This window comes from Betta splendens, chromosome 2 (genome assembly GCF_900634795.4).
Source record: "Betta splendens chromosome 2, fBetSpl5.4, whole genome shotgun sequence".
NCBI lineage: Eukaryota > Metazoa > Chordata > Actinopteri > Anabantiformes > Osphronemidae > Betta > Betta splendens.
Window position 1 is genome coordinate 4849438 of NC_040882.2, and position 13879 is coordinate 4863316.

The 13879-nt window shown below is 40.9% G+C and overlaps 2 protein-coding genes across 3 annotated transcripts; both read right to left on the bottom strand.

Annotated features, from left to right (window-relative positions):
• Positions 1-239: 239 nt before the first annotated feature.
• LOC114844589 (cystathionine beta-synthase-like) lies at positions 240-7717 on the bottom strand. Its single transcript, XM_029132072.3, has 15 exons — positions 7559-7717; positions 4910-5207; positions 4665-4771; positions 4373-4507; positions 4204-4283; positions 3914-4118; positions 3707-3798; positions 3465-3590; positions 3299-3383; positions 3107-3212; positions 2943-3020; positions 2716-2850; positions 2509-2617; positions 2166-2250; positions 240-958 (listed from the first exon to the last, which is right to left on the bottom strand). The coding sequence occupies exons 2-15, from the start codon at positions 5197-5199 to the stop codon at positions 828-830; spliced, it is 1764 nt and encodes a 587-aa protein (XP_028987905.1). The 5' UTR covers positions 5200-5207; positions 7559-7717; the 3' UTR covers positions 240-827.
• A 602-nt stretch (positions 7718-8319) lies between these two features.
• LOC114844617 (splicing factor U2AF 35 kDa subunit-like) lies at positions 8320-13762 on the bottom strand. Of its 2 annotated transcripts, none has more exons than XM_029132121.3 (8): positions 13612-13762; positions 12119-12206; positions 11720-11786; positions 10222-10271; positions 9776-9874; positions 9467-9600; positions 8668-8760; positions 8320-8594 (listed from the first exon to the last, which is right to left on the bottom strand). In XM_029132121.3, the coding sequence occupies exons 1-8, from the start codon at positions 13653-13655 to the stop codon at positions 8486-8488; spliced, it is 684 nt and encodes a 227-aa protein (XP_028987954.1). In that variant the 5' UTR covers positions 13656-13762; the 3' UTR covers positions 8320-8485. The 2 variants fall into 2 exon arrangements, with proteins under 2 accessions (XP_028987954.1, XP_028987964.1); XM_029132131.2 differs by lacking the exon at positions 13612-13762 and adding an exon at positions 10917-10986 and having other exon boundaries at positions 12119-12193.
• Between the last annotated feature and the right edge of the window lie 117 nt (positions 13763-13879).

The window sequence follows — 13879 nt, forward strand, 5'->3', positions numbered from 1 at the left end:
GCTAATTACTTAATATTGGGGTTCACGTCTTAGACCAACTGGGAAGAATCTTCAACGAAGCTTTTAGACAGTTATTGTGCTGCAAGACAGTTCTACAAAAACATATACAATTAATACAATAATATTACCACTAACTACTATTTAAAATATTACTTGTGTCATATACAAGTCTAACACTACTATGTTTTGACCAGTACCCACCAAATCAACCAAATGAAAAGAAAAACAAAACAACCCAATAACAGTTTCTATACTTTTTATTTAATTATACAGTAATTGAATCATAATCATCAATATAAAACATCTCATCCACACACAGTGGCAGTTTAATACTCAAGACATTTTTTCCAGGTACATCACAGGCACTATGCTGAAACAGGGAAGGGAATATAGCACATGAATGTTTAGGCTATTATACCCCACACCATTCAAAAGCAGCAACACTGATATAAGACAACGTAATAAGCTTATATACAGAAAGGAATAAAAGATGAAATGGTAAACTGGGTGTGGCTTTTGTACGATTCTATAAAATTCAGCCAAGACCACAGTGAAACAATTATTTTCTACACTGGACTAACAATATATATATAAAAAACAATTCTACAAAATTGTGATTGCTTTCTACAATCTTATATCAACCATTCCAAAAAATCAAGTATGATTCAAAGTAGTCAAGTAATCGCCTTAAGACTCTTGTTCAAACATAAAAAAAAAAAAAAAAACATAATTATGTGCCATCTTTGAGAGACGATCTACTAAACTCGTCATTATGTTTGCTATGCAAGACTCGTACTTTGTGCGTATAGCGTTTTTCAGTCTGCCAGTCACATTTCAGCATTGGACTCCGACATGGACCGCTCTTTCCTATCCCGCCCTGTGACGAAGTTGAGCAGGTCAACGGCCGTCACCACGCCGAACACCATCTGCCTCAGACTGGAAGAGCCGTCTGACAAATCTGGTGTAACAGGAGAGAGATTGTATAGGAACACAGATAATGCAAATATAATGCTGGTAATGCAAGGATCTCAGTTGCCTGGAATCAAGTAATAAACCATTTATTATTATTATTATTAATATTATTATTATTATTATTATTATTATTATTATTATTATTATTATTATTATTATTATTATTATTATTATTATGCCACTGGAGGGCATATTTTAGTGGAAGTCCAGCAAACACTAAAAATCTACCTATAGTAAATTAGATGGATATTAATTTCTTAATACTTTAATGGTATCCAACGCCTAAAAAGGGAAATATCTTACACTGTAGATGCTAGAAAAAGATTGTAACTAAATGCATATTTTGCTTCAAGTGCCAATCAGGAAAAATGCAATGGGCTTATCTGATTTTCTGCTGAAAACAGCTGCTTCTCCAAACAACAACAACAACCAATACAAATCAGCTTGGGAGATGCAACCACATACTTGCTGTTTTACAAATGTTTCTTTTCTTTGGGATGTCCTCTTTGTCGGTGGACTTTCAGTTGCAAGGCAACTGAGCAACACCACCGTTATCTTAACACTGTCGGTGTGCACAGGTTCAAAATTGGTCAATGGTGTGTCCCTGAAAAAGACACTGATCTAGCACATGAAAGAAGTTCTTATTTGCTTTGAATGACGTCCAAAAGAATCAATATTTACATTTTATTCTGCCACGGGGGGGCGCTGACCCTAACAAACCAGTGCACTTGTTCACCAGACTTTTTTGTCTTCTCCATAATGTGCTGGATAAATTTTTATAATGCGATAAAAAAAAGATTTTAAACGGTTTTGAGATACATTCTAACATAAAACACAAAATTGTCATACTGTGGTTATCTACATGGCGAAGTGTGAAGTGTTCCTATAAGAGTTACTGTATAACCGGTAGTTTCATGTATGTTTGTGCAGGCATATTATTTGACAGACATATACTCAGTAGCAGTTGAAGCTGATGTCAGCATTCAGTTGCAAAATCGACATTGGCCTATGATGCTAGACACACATTTCTTCAAAACCTCTATATTCTACAGAAAGTATTTATCTAATTTAATTTCTTTGTGAAAATGTTAAGAGCTTTGAGATCAATAATAAGAATTCTACTTCAAGCAGGGAACGTGTGAACGCAGGAAGTGAAAGTCCAGGGGTGTTTGTAAATGCATTGTTGTACTTACACTGAATCTGTTCATGCACCACCAGGGCAAAGTGGTCGGTCTCCAGGATGCGGGATAACTTCCCCAAGTTATCATTCAAACGGATCTGGGGATGAAAAGGAGAAGTAAATAATTTAAAACAATACTAAAATTAAAAAGAAACATTTGCCCAAGAAACATGAATCATTACATTAACTATCAGATCAGCTTAATCTGACCACAGTTCTTTCACTCAATGACTCACCCCAAACTAGTTTGTGTTATTAGGTGAAGCTATAAACCAAATTTAATTTAAAACCTTATTAAATCTCATAAGATCGTCTCTGTTTGTGCTCAACAGCAGGGGACTAATTTAGTGTCTGACCTGTTTGAACTGCTTGTAGAGCACTTTGCTCACAGGGTCTGACACTTTGATCTTCCCTGCCAGGATGGAGGCCAACATGTTCCCCAGTGTCACCATGCCCAGGATCAATCTACACAAAAAAGGGAGACACACAGAAGCTTATTACAGTTTTTTCTATCACGTGAAGCGAAACGCAGATATCTCATCAGTTCATTGCGTGATACTCACCCAGCCTCATCCACAACAGGTGCCTGGTCAAAGCCCTTCTCCTTGAGGATCTTTATGGTTTTCTGACAGCTGACCGTTGGTAGCACCGTGAGGGGAGCCGACAGATTCAAACTCTGCAGCTTCCAGTTCCACCACCTGGGACACAGACAGGGAGATCAGAGCTTTACACAAATAACAAATACAAATGGAGGCCATATGTATAAGATGATCTACTTTGCTACACATACCATGGCTTTGTCACCATGAGGTCCTCCTCTCTCAGAAAGCCCTTCTCAACCATCCACTTGTCACTGAGGAACTTGGACCTTGGAAAGTGGGGAAAAAAGGTTTTCAGTACCAGAGCTGTGTGCAATTTTAGCCCAGGTGGCCAAGAATGTGCGTCTCTTCTCACATGTAGTTGCGGATGGAGTCGGGCAGGATGACCACGCAGCGCTGGCCCTCCTTCAACTCTTTGGCAGCATGCACCGCTGCTGCCATGGCCGTCCCAGAGCTTCCTCCTGTTGAAGAAAAGGAAACAAAACGTGACTCGCGTTTCATTCAGATTTCAACATAGACGGAGTTTGGGTTCAAGCAGACGACTTACCGCACAGCAGGCCTTCATCTCTGATCAGCATACGAGACATGTTGAAGGACTCCTCATCATTAGATTTGTACCAGCTGTCAATCACCTGAGGGTATAAAATAAAAAGCACATTGGTTGGGAACACATAAGGTAGAGAAGGAAAGAAGATAAAAAGGTTTGAACTCACGGATCTGTCGAGCACAGTGGGGATGAAGTCGTACCCGATGCCCTCTACCTCGTACTGGGTCTTATCGGTCTTGTTAAGCTCCTCAGGCTCAGCCAGGATGGAGCCCTCTGGGTCAACCCCAACAATCTGCACATGACAGACACTATTCATGAACAGTCAGCACACGAGCCTGTAACGTTTTCCACTGTTCTTTGATTGTGATTGGGCAAACTATTAAAAATGTCCTATTACCATTGACTTACTTTGATATTGGGGCATTTTTCCTTCAGTTTGCGGGCGATACCTGTGATGGTTCCACCGGTTCCAGCTCCAGCAACCAGCATGTCCAGCTTCCCTGTGAGAAGAGAATGAGTTCCTAGTCAAAGAATTACATGTACGCTCTTGAAATAAATATAAAAGGCTAACGATTTTGCTTATTGTAGCATTTAGTTTATTTCCGTGTTTTGTACCACCACACTGCTCCAGGATCTCTTCAGCTGTGGTGTCATAGTGGGCCAAAGGATTGCTGGGGTTACGATACTGGTCCAGGATGTGCGAGTTTGGGATCTCGTTCTTGAGGCGCCAGGCCACGCCCACGTGAGACTCTGGCGAATCGAAACGAGCGCTTGTGGGCGTGCGGACGATCTCTGCTCCGAGAGCCTTCAAGACGTCCACCTGATGGAAATGAATACAAGAAGTGAGTAGAATCACAAGAGGAAACCATAGAACTTCTGCTGCATTGAACGTCACATGAACTCACCTTCTCCATGCTCATTTTCTCCGGCATGACTATAATGCAGCGGTAGCCTTTAACCGCTGCAGCCAGAGCCAGTCCAATACCTGCAACGCAACACGTGCACAGCGCGTTATCTTTTAAATACCTCTGCCCTCATAGCAACGCATGCACTCAAACACATGCAGGTAGCTACCCGTGTTTCCAGAGGTGGGCTCTATGATGGTGTCTCCGGGCTTGAGGACTCCAGCTCTCTCAGCGTCTTCCACCATCCGCAGGCTGATCCTGTCTTTGACGCTGCCGCCAGCGTTGAAGAACTCACACTTGGCCACTGCAAACACACAACAGAAGGATGTTCATGGTAAGATTTACTAAGTGGTGACTCAAAACAGGATTACATGCTGTCAGTGAATAAAACACACACCAGGGCCACACCTGCGGTTTTATCTATTGACTTGTTTTGGCTTGTGTGCTGCTGGGTGACTCACATATTTCACATTTGAGTCCAAATTCTTTGGGGATCTTGTTGATGTGAACCAGGGGAGTGTCTCCAATCATGTGCAAAATGTTTGGAAGAATGGCCTGGCGCGATTGTCTGAGAGGAAAGCATGAAAACATGTTCAAGCAAGGAGCAGATTAAAAAAGTGCAAACACAGCAAACCTCCAATCCTAGTGTGACATAATAACACCTGCTGGTTTAAGCTAGCATTAGTTAAGTCATACACTGGCGAACCTTGGAACCTGCATGTGGGGGGAGTCTGCGCTCGAGGCCTCCAGGCTCCATGTGCAGCGGCTCGGAAGATCGGGCCGGATCCACTTCCTCTCCGGAGAGGTGTTCTTAGTGTTGATCTGAATGGTTCTGTTCGCCTCCTCTCGGTCCCCCACTGTGGCCTTGTCGACTGAAATCAACGGGACCGAACTGTCCAGCACTTTGGCTTGCCCGTTGGCATGGTTATGCATCTTGGCCAAGTGAGGGCACACGGGGCCCGTCGCGGCCTCTTTGGAGGAGGGAACTGATGGCATCGCTGAAGCTGCAAAAAACACAGGGTTGTCCTGACAATGTTTTTAAAGGTTCACACTTACTCTTTAGTTCTACATTTGGGCATATAATTAGATTTGTTCTTAAATCCTTTGGAGTTGATTCTCTTTTGCATGTTATTACAAAAAAAAAAAAAAAATCATAATTTAATAATAAACTGAAACATATCCTATATCTATAAAGTAAAAAGTAAAAATGATTACGGGATAGAAAATAAAATCACAAAAAAACTGTAAATAAAACAGAAAAACTAATCTCAACAGAATACAATCATTTATCATATTTATTTCTTACTATATTAGCACATAAAAGCAGGTAAAACCCAACCCATTCCTCCCATTAATGCTGTCTCATTTCTTTCAGTCCATTATGCTGCATCATGCTTAGATCGGACCTTTTGGTGAGAGGCTATTGTTCCGCCTGCACCTTTTGTTTTCGATTTTTCAATTTAACATTTTTACACAGTTACAATGAGCGAACGCTTTGGTCCCACACATTGTGCCATCACAACGGCAAAGGGGAGAGAACAGAAGCGGGATTAGCAAGGAAACGTGTGGAGGCTTAGCTGATCAAACGCTGGTTACTATTGCATCATTCGCTCCCAACAGGAAATGGTAAGGCACAGCCTGATGGTTGATGGGGGGTGTTACTACAGAATCACAAAGAAAGACACTCACACCTGCTGTTTCATGTGGCATCGTGACTCAGCACAATGTAAGAAAAATGCAGCTAAATGTGAAATAAAATGTGAAAATTTATTAATGCCAGAATTACTACATTTCTTACATGCAGTATGGTATTTTTAGTCACAAAATTGTATTGCAACTAGACAAAAACCAGACTGCTTTATTCCACCAGCATCTCTGTTTGCCTGAACATGTTCATCCAGCTCCAAAGGCAGCACGTGAACCTTCACTAATGTCCAGTGCACACACAGGGGCCAGCTTCCAAAGGCCGGAGCCCTGTTTGACGCCACTGTGAGGTCAGGACATGTCCACACGCTGAGCCACCGACAGCTGCTAAAGCAAACATCTGTGCCTTAAACAGCAAACGTCTGTGTGATCTTCCGCTCTCAGGTTAGTTACACGTTGATGATTAGGAACATTACATCAAAAAGAGCAGCGATCAATTTATACCATTACCTTTATTGAGTTATCAGGGATTAGTATAAGTTTTAATATCCTGTGTCGACATCAAGGTCTCACCATCAGACCTGCACACAGTTATGCTGCTAATTAAGGCCGCATTGGCTTCAGTAGCTGTAGTAACTGTGGGAAAGAGCAGGTGCTACAGCGTGTGCTAGTCTGGGTTCAACAGGGCAACATGATCCTCTGTGGGAACACATGGAGTCTGAGTCCAGAGTGTGTGGCCAAAAAAAAAACCTCAGGAGGATTTATTGCTGAGGAACTTTGATTTTGGTTAACATGCAACACTTGGGAAGAATTAAATCCCTCTAATACCGACCGGGTTGACATGGTTGAGTGCAAAAATCACCTGATCTCAGCCTGGCAACATCCAACTCAATTTAGAGGTCTGGGTAATGCTCCTACTGTAGCTTTTCTCCTTAATAATCCTCTATCCGTTTGCACAGTGGCCATTGTTATGTCAACGTCTTAAAACCGGTTTAAGTGTTTGCCAGTATGAGCATGTCTTAACAACAGACTAGAAAAGTTCACTCAGCCACAACAAATGCTGGGTCAAACGTGAACTCCAGGAACGCCAGTCACAGAAACAGGCTGCAGACACGTCCACCACATGGTCAGCGAGCAAAACTATAGGGGAGGTGCTGAAACGTGGGTCCAGACACATTTATTTGAAATACTGAAATACGCATATTATGCAAATTAGCAGTTATTCTTGATTTTTAGTAGTTTAAATTGTTTTTTGGTCTAATTGCACGTATCAGGACGTTTGATGAGCCGACGTACCTGAAAATGGTTTAGACAATAATCAGTAATGGGGGAAATAATGACTCCAGGCTATTTCTTGTCTTTCGCCGTCAATCAATAAATAAACGATTATTAACGCACTGTCATCTTCAGTCAGCACGATAAACGCATTTCATTTAGTCATCAATACGACTAATAGGAATGACTAGACAGCAGTCAACTGGCACCGATACATATGGGTTTTCTGCGAACAAGTGTTGATATACGACGCGCACATAAAAATGTACCACGTCTGCTGACAATTGCTCTAATAAAAGATCTGAACTACGCAGATACAACATTGCATCATGTCGGCGTGCGCGCGACGGGCACCTGGTTTAAACCCCCGCGCGTGTCAACACTCCCCCTTCACGCGCTTTTCAGGCAACTCTCCGTCACTTCTACTGTCACTCACCTGGTGAAGTTTATCGCCTGCAACGTTTCGAGAAGGACCAGATGATCACGCTCACTGCCGAACTCCGCGCACTGAGCAACTTCCGACGGACACGGAGATTTTTGTGACGACACAATCTCGGAGGATGGGTGCGAAGTTTTAGGGCGCGCTCCTATTGGCTGCGGCGAGGGCGTCTGCCTCGCGCGCTGCGCCAATCACAGGTGACGTTTCTCAATATGGATTTGATAAGTTGTGGTCTCCGCCATCTGTTCGCCTTTTTATTGCCCAAACACGCTCCACGCGGACCGCGGGCCATGTGAGAGCTTGGCAGCTCCGAACGGTTTATTATCAACGCAATAATTAAATAAAAACAATCACTTGATCCTCTTTAATAGCTCCTATATTGTGGTTACTTGCACCTCTTCAAACAAATATTTTAAAAAGTAGGCAGAACCATAAAACAAATGACCCTCAAACAACAGACTGCAAACCAGCCTGTTCTAGAAATTTTATTTAATTTGCAAACTATTATATGAACCACATTCCTGTGTGAAAGCCAAGTTTCAGGAAAGTTTTACAGCTCTAGACCCAAAAAGATTAAGTTAATTTTAGTACTTAAGTCATGTGTGTAACCAAGCACTTTTATGTACACTTATGAGGTACTTGTATTACCAAGAACTGATACAGGTTAAAACTCCCAGCTGTAAATCATTGTCCGTCACCTCGCATGTCAAAGAAGCACAAAAAAATACTCATGTTCATTTAAGCAAGTGGTGCTGGTGCAGTGGTACAAATGTATTTTATTGAGAAAGCGACATAAGCTTGTCTTTAAAAAAAGGGAATAAAAGAAAAAAACACATTTAACAATTTAACAAAAAGGAAATAATTGTTATCACTGCTGGGGAGAGGAGGGAGGGGGTAGGACAATGGGCTCGGTCACCATCAGAATCAGAACCGTCCAGAGCGCTCTCGGTCCCTCGACCTTCGCCTCTCACGGTCACGTCGTCGATCCCTCGAGCGAGAGCGCCGTTCCCTGGAACGTGAGCGAGAGCGATGTCTGGTGGGCGAGAATTGAAGATTGATTACAAACACCAATCACTACGAACCTTCCTTCATTAAAAATTCTATACCTTTTCCTGCGGCGGCCATACAACTCTCTTCGGAGTTCCCTTGATATTGGTTTCAGATGCATGAAGTTACAAAAACCACCACGAGTGCACTCTCTGAAATAGAACAGTACATATAAAGGGTTAAAACTCACTGGGCGTGTACAGGGAGGTGTCACGCGGAAAAGGTGGCTCCTGGTTACATATGCCGAGGAGCGTGCCAGGCTGCCAAGCACAACATCTGATCTTTATCTCCCTCCACACAAGGTTTGTCCAATCACTGGCACAGTAAACAACTCCTGAGCCAATGGAAAATCACTAAATGACTCATAAAGCTGAGGATCAGAATTTTCCCTCCTACGTCGCAAGGACAAAGTTTATCTTTGCATTCAAATGAAAAACGATAGCTCACAAAGCACCGATGCAGCTTGTGTGGTTGCAGAGCTATGGGACATGCTCTAAACAGTTAAACTTTATTCAGCTTCTGGCATAGCCTGCTCTATATGCTGAGTCCTATAGGCATAACAAGCAACTGGGCTACATTTATTCCACATGTACGCACTGTATAAAGCTCCCTATTGTTTTTTTCTGTCTCAGTTTGATTTAACTCCAGAGCTTTAGCTGACAAATACGATTTTATTAGTATTGAGTATTTGTAAACAACAAAAAAGGAAAATAATTAAGAAAGTAATTATGAGAAGCCAACATGTAATGTTTCCTTTTACCCATAAGACGTATTGTGTACACCTCAAATACATGACTAGACTATAAATGACCAAGAAATTCATCTGAATTTAAAAAGAAAAAAAGTGATGTCACGCACCCCATTTCATACTGGCGGCAACAGGCTTCCCTAAAGTCAGTAACTGGAGAGAGCTCTGCATGGATGGGTTGAGCATTAAACCAACGGTTGTTCAGGTCCATGACTGCTTTCTCTGCATCCTCCTCGCGACGAAACTACAAACAACGGACATACGTGGTATAGATTATAAATATCTCCATAAATATTGAATTACCAAAAATAACTCATACTATAATGTAAAAAAGGTTTAACTTGGTGATTGCTGTAAATATGCATCTATAGATATGTACTAAACTAAAAATGTAAACATGAAATAAAGCGTTGACCAACCTTAACATAGACATTGCCGACAAGGTGATCGCCCAAGTTATCGCACACGTTCATCTCCTCCACCTCTCCATACTTCTCCTCCATCTCTGTGAACACCTCCTTTGTTTGAAATTAGAAAAGAAAGCAACAGTGAACGTCCAAGAACTAGAATACATGTAGAAAATAATTCCAATAACCTACATCAGGTCAGATACGTTTTAGATGCAGGTCAATGTAAGCATTAGTGTAATCATGAACAATTAGGGTTTTAAACATTTGTCGACAGACTGTCCAGAATAATTTCAATTGTATAAAAAATCCAAACCAGTTTTATTATTTTTAAACAGCTGTCTAACTAGTGAACAAATGTTAATTTTGACCTTCCAGCAGCGTGACCACTTAACGAAAGGCAAATAACAGTCTGTGACTGTTGTCATTATTCTACACAAACACTGAAGATCACTCACCTCAAAGAACTCATCATAATGTTCCTGCATTTCCACATCGCTGACTGCACCTACAAAATGAAAACATGCAACAGTCAAGACAACGTTAGACAGGTACAGGATAAAGCTTTCAAATTGACCTAACAGAAAACTAACTAGAAACATGGCATGATACGACTTACTGTGGTGTGATGCTACAAAACAGTCCCTTTCCTGCCAATTCAACCAGTTGCACTGAAGTACATTAAAAACTAGACCTGATCTAGTTTGTGTGAATACATGATGTGCAAAGCAACCATGATATAAAAAACTACAGCTTAATTTTACAACCCAACAATTCAGGAGCCTTGGCTCTTTCATAATAAGTGGGCTGAAATAGTAGTAGAAGCCTGCTTCGTTAAAAGCAAGCTGCCAAAACACAGAATGTAGAATATGATTTACAGGTTTATCACAACTGTTTCACATCCTAGAAAATGAAAACCTGAAACCAATGGCTCTCAACAAATTACTGCACCACACTGACTCAGGCAGTTAAGCCAGGGAAAACTGCAAAACAGCATGCGGCCAGTAGTTCTAACTCCAGGACAAGATTTGATGCGCTCAGTGTCTTTACAAGACAACACCTTACGCCAAGCCAAATTTATGTGGGGAGGTGTGATGCAGTATTAGGCATATAGTCAGTGCTGGAGGGACCTGCAGATGAAGGGAAAACTTACAGTGTAAACCATCAGCAGACTGGGCACAGATTTGAAGGTTATGAAGGTAAATGTTCAAGAGGGAAATGGTCTGAAATACAAAACGTAAACTTCTGTGATATAAATACAACCAAAATAAAAAGCTGGGGAGGAAAAATGTGATTAGGTATTTTTGTGCCAGTAAATTTCTGATGCCATGTTTCAGCTAACGCAGTTTTCGGATTCCACCCACTTTTTTTGCTTTAGAGACTGCATTTTGTGTGAACTCCACTGGGAAAATCCCAAATAATTTTTTATTCATGTCTTAGCTTTGAAAATGCAAAAGAACTGCAACAATTGCATATCTGTATGTACGGCAAAGCATTAACTAGATGCACAGATGCATTAGAAGTGCTGAATGGAAGTAATTACCTCAAGTAACATGCCAAAAATTCTCATTGTCGTGAACTGTGGGACATGCAGCCACACTTAAAGACAACATTAAGGAAGGAAGATAACTTGTCCTAACCTTAAACCTTTTCATACAAGTAGGAATGTGTAATAATGGACTCTCACCAGATGATGCTGAGTGTACCTATTTTCTATCATCCTCCTGTCTACCTACCTGTATGAGAGGATCCACTTTAGCTCTATTACAATATAGTGAACATGTTTACTGTTCACACGTACAATACAATTCTAAGTACTACACCACCCTTTCTCTGTGAGTACCGTTTGTTTAGAGTGTGTTTTAGCAGTACTGAAGCATCACCTTACGCAAGGGGTTTTACCTGACCACCATTTTACGGAACAAAAAGAGGGTTGCTGAAAAATGTCGAACTTACAGCGAGAAGCGTCGGCCGTCTGTGCACTGTTCTGGGGATTACGGTAGATGTTCTGAATCAAGATGGTCTGCAAAGGAAGCAACAAAATGTTTGCAACAAGGTTGTTTAATGACTGGATCAGCTTGTAGTTTAGCTTATTTGTTTGTTAAGGCAGGTCTGCAGGAAATAACATGGTTAGCACACATGTTTTTTTATCCACAATCCATATGCTTTTTAACACTTTGCTTAAAAGCCTAACACAAATAAAGATTTCATTATACTATATGACAATGTGGCATATTACTAACTAATGTTTGTCAACAGACCAGAGAATTCATACAGATTTGTATGAAACATTAATCAGACATCAGACTGAAACATTAAATTATAATACTTAGCAGAGTCTGAGAGGACTCTCACCTGGCTGAAGGTTGGTTTGTTGTGCAATCTCGAGCAGCGGTCTCCATGTCTGCAAGCTCCAATTTTAAAATAGAAGGAGCAATTAACCCTAAAAAACAAGGGATTTTTATCAGAACAAACCGCTGATTCAGTTACATTTCTACGTGAAGGCGAATGACATATTTTGTTAACATAATGGGAAAAGACAAAACCAGAGATGCATCAATCAGTCCATTCTTCAAAATCCATCATTCCATTCCCTAAATCTAGCTGTGTCAACTATACGCAACTTTGAGTGTAAAGTACAAATCACAGCAAAGAAAGACATGCAAACATAAAACAAAACAAATCAAAATAAAGTAAAACATGTTAGTAAACTTAAAATTAAAAAAAAGCCTGAAAATAAAACATATTCCAGTACTGTGCCAAAAAACCTTGGAGTTAAAATTTGCTTTAAGTGCAAAGGGAACTGTTTTATTCCCCTTTTTGATAAAGACAGGGAAACAGTCAACGGCCCAGCAAAAGCCAGAGAGTTTTTTTAGTGTACTACAGTTGGGGAAAAAGATCATAAGAAAAGTGTTTCTATTTATGTGCATCATAATATTCAAAAGCAGCTTCACTTTGTTTGCTTCTGATCTGAGGGTCTTTTAGAAAACTAAGTCTTAAACTAAGTTATTTAAGTCCTGACTTATTTCGGCTTTGATGAGAGTGTTGAAAGCCAGGCACGAGTTTCTAAACTGAGTTTTAGTCTTTATAATTCTAGAATTAAGTCGACTGATAACTTCAGATTCATTTTAGTTTTAATCTCGAAAACGATAACGTCATCCTTAATTTTATTTTTCTGGAGGAAGTTTAATTGCATGTAGGCATCGGCAGAGTGAATCCAAGGAACTGCAGTGACAAAGATCTTGCGCGATAATTACTTTTTCATAACCCTTCAGTTTACTTGATCTGACTGACTGAAACCCGCTTTCCTTCGCAACTCTTGTCAACTTAGACATTATTGCAACAAGATTAAAACAATCGCATCGTAAGCTGTAAACAGTAAGCTGGTGTATCTTGATGTTCTCCACTACTGAACCTGAACATCACAGTCCACCTGAATAAGGCGGCTAACGTTTGCTAACCAAGTGTAACAAGCTTTTAGACTGACCACATTAGCTACTTAAGCTAGGCATCTACCTGTTACCAGGCTGGTTAACGAACTGCACTGGATGGTTAGAACGTTGGGGTGTGTATGTGTCAGCTTCACAATATATCGAACAGGAAATATTTTGGCGCACATCATGAGCACAGAATAGCAGCAAGTTAGCTAAGGTGTCAGCATGAGTTTCATTCAATGCGTTAGCCGAGGGTTAGCTTCCTCTTGCTATGGGAAGCTTCATTCAAACATTCAGATGATCAGCAGCTAACCACCGAACCCCGCTGAAGCCGAAGAAAAGCCGCTAAAAAGACAGCTCACGTAAAACTGAGCTCTAAGACGACGCATGCAAGAAATATTAACTAAAACTCACTTGTCTTTCTCTGTGCCGAAAATGGATGCCAGATACTCCGCCATTTTCAGGTCGTCGTATACGTGAATGTTACGTCATTACGTGTGACAACGTAAGTCGTCACGACGCAACCGTTTGCAGTTACCCGGATGTCCACGTGTCTCCGCTGTTGTTCCACCAAGTTTGTCAGATGTTGTTATGCACAGTTGCTCAAATGCCATCAGCGTCAACGTCAGGTATCTATAGGTAATATTATTTAATTTTAAACCTATGTATGCTGTATATATTT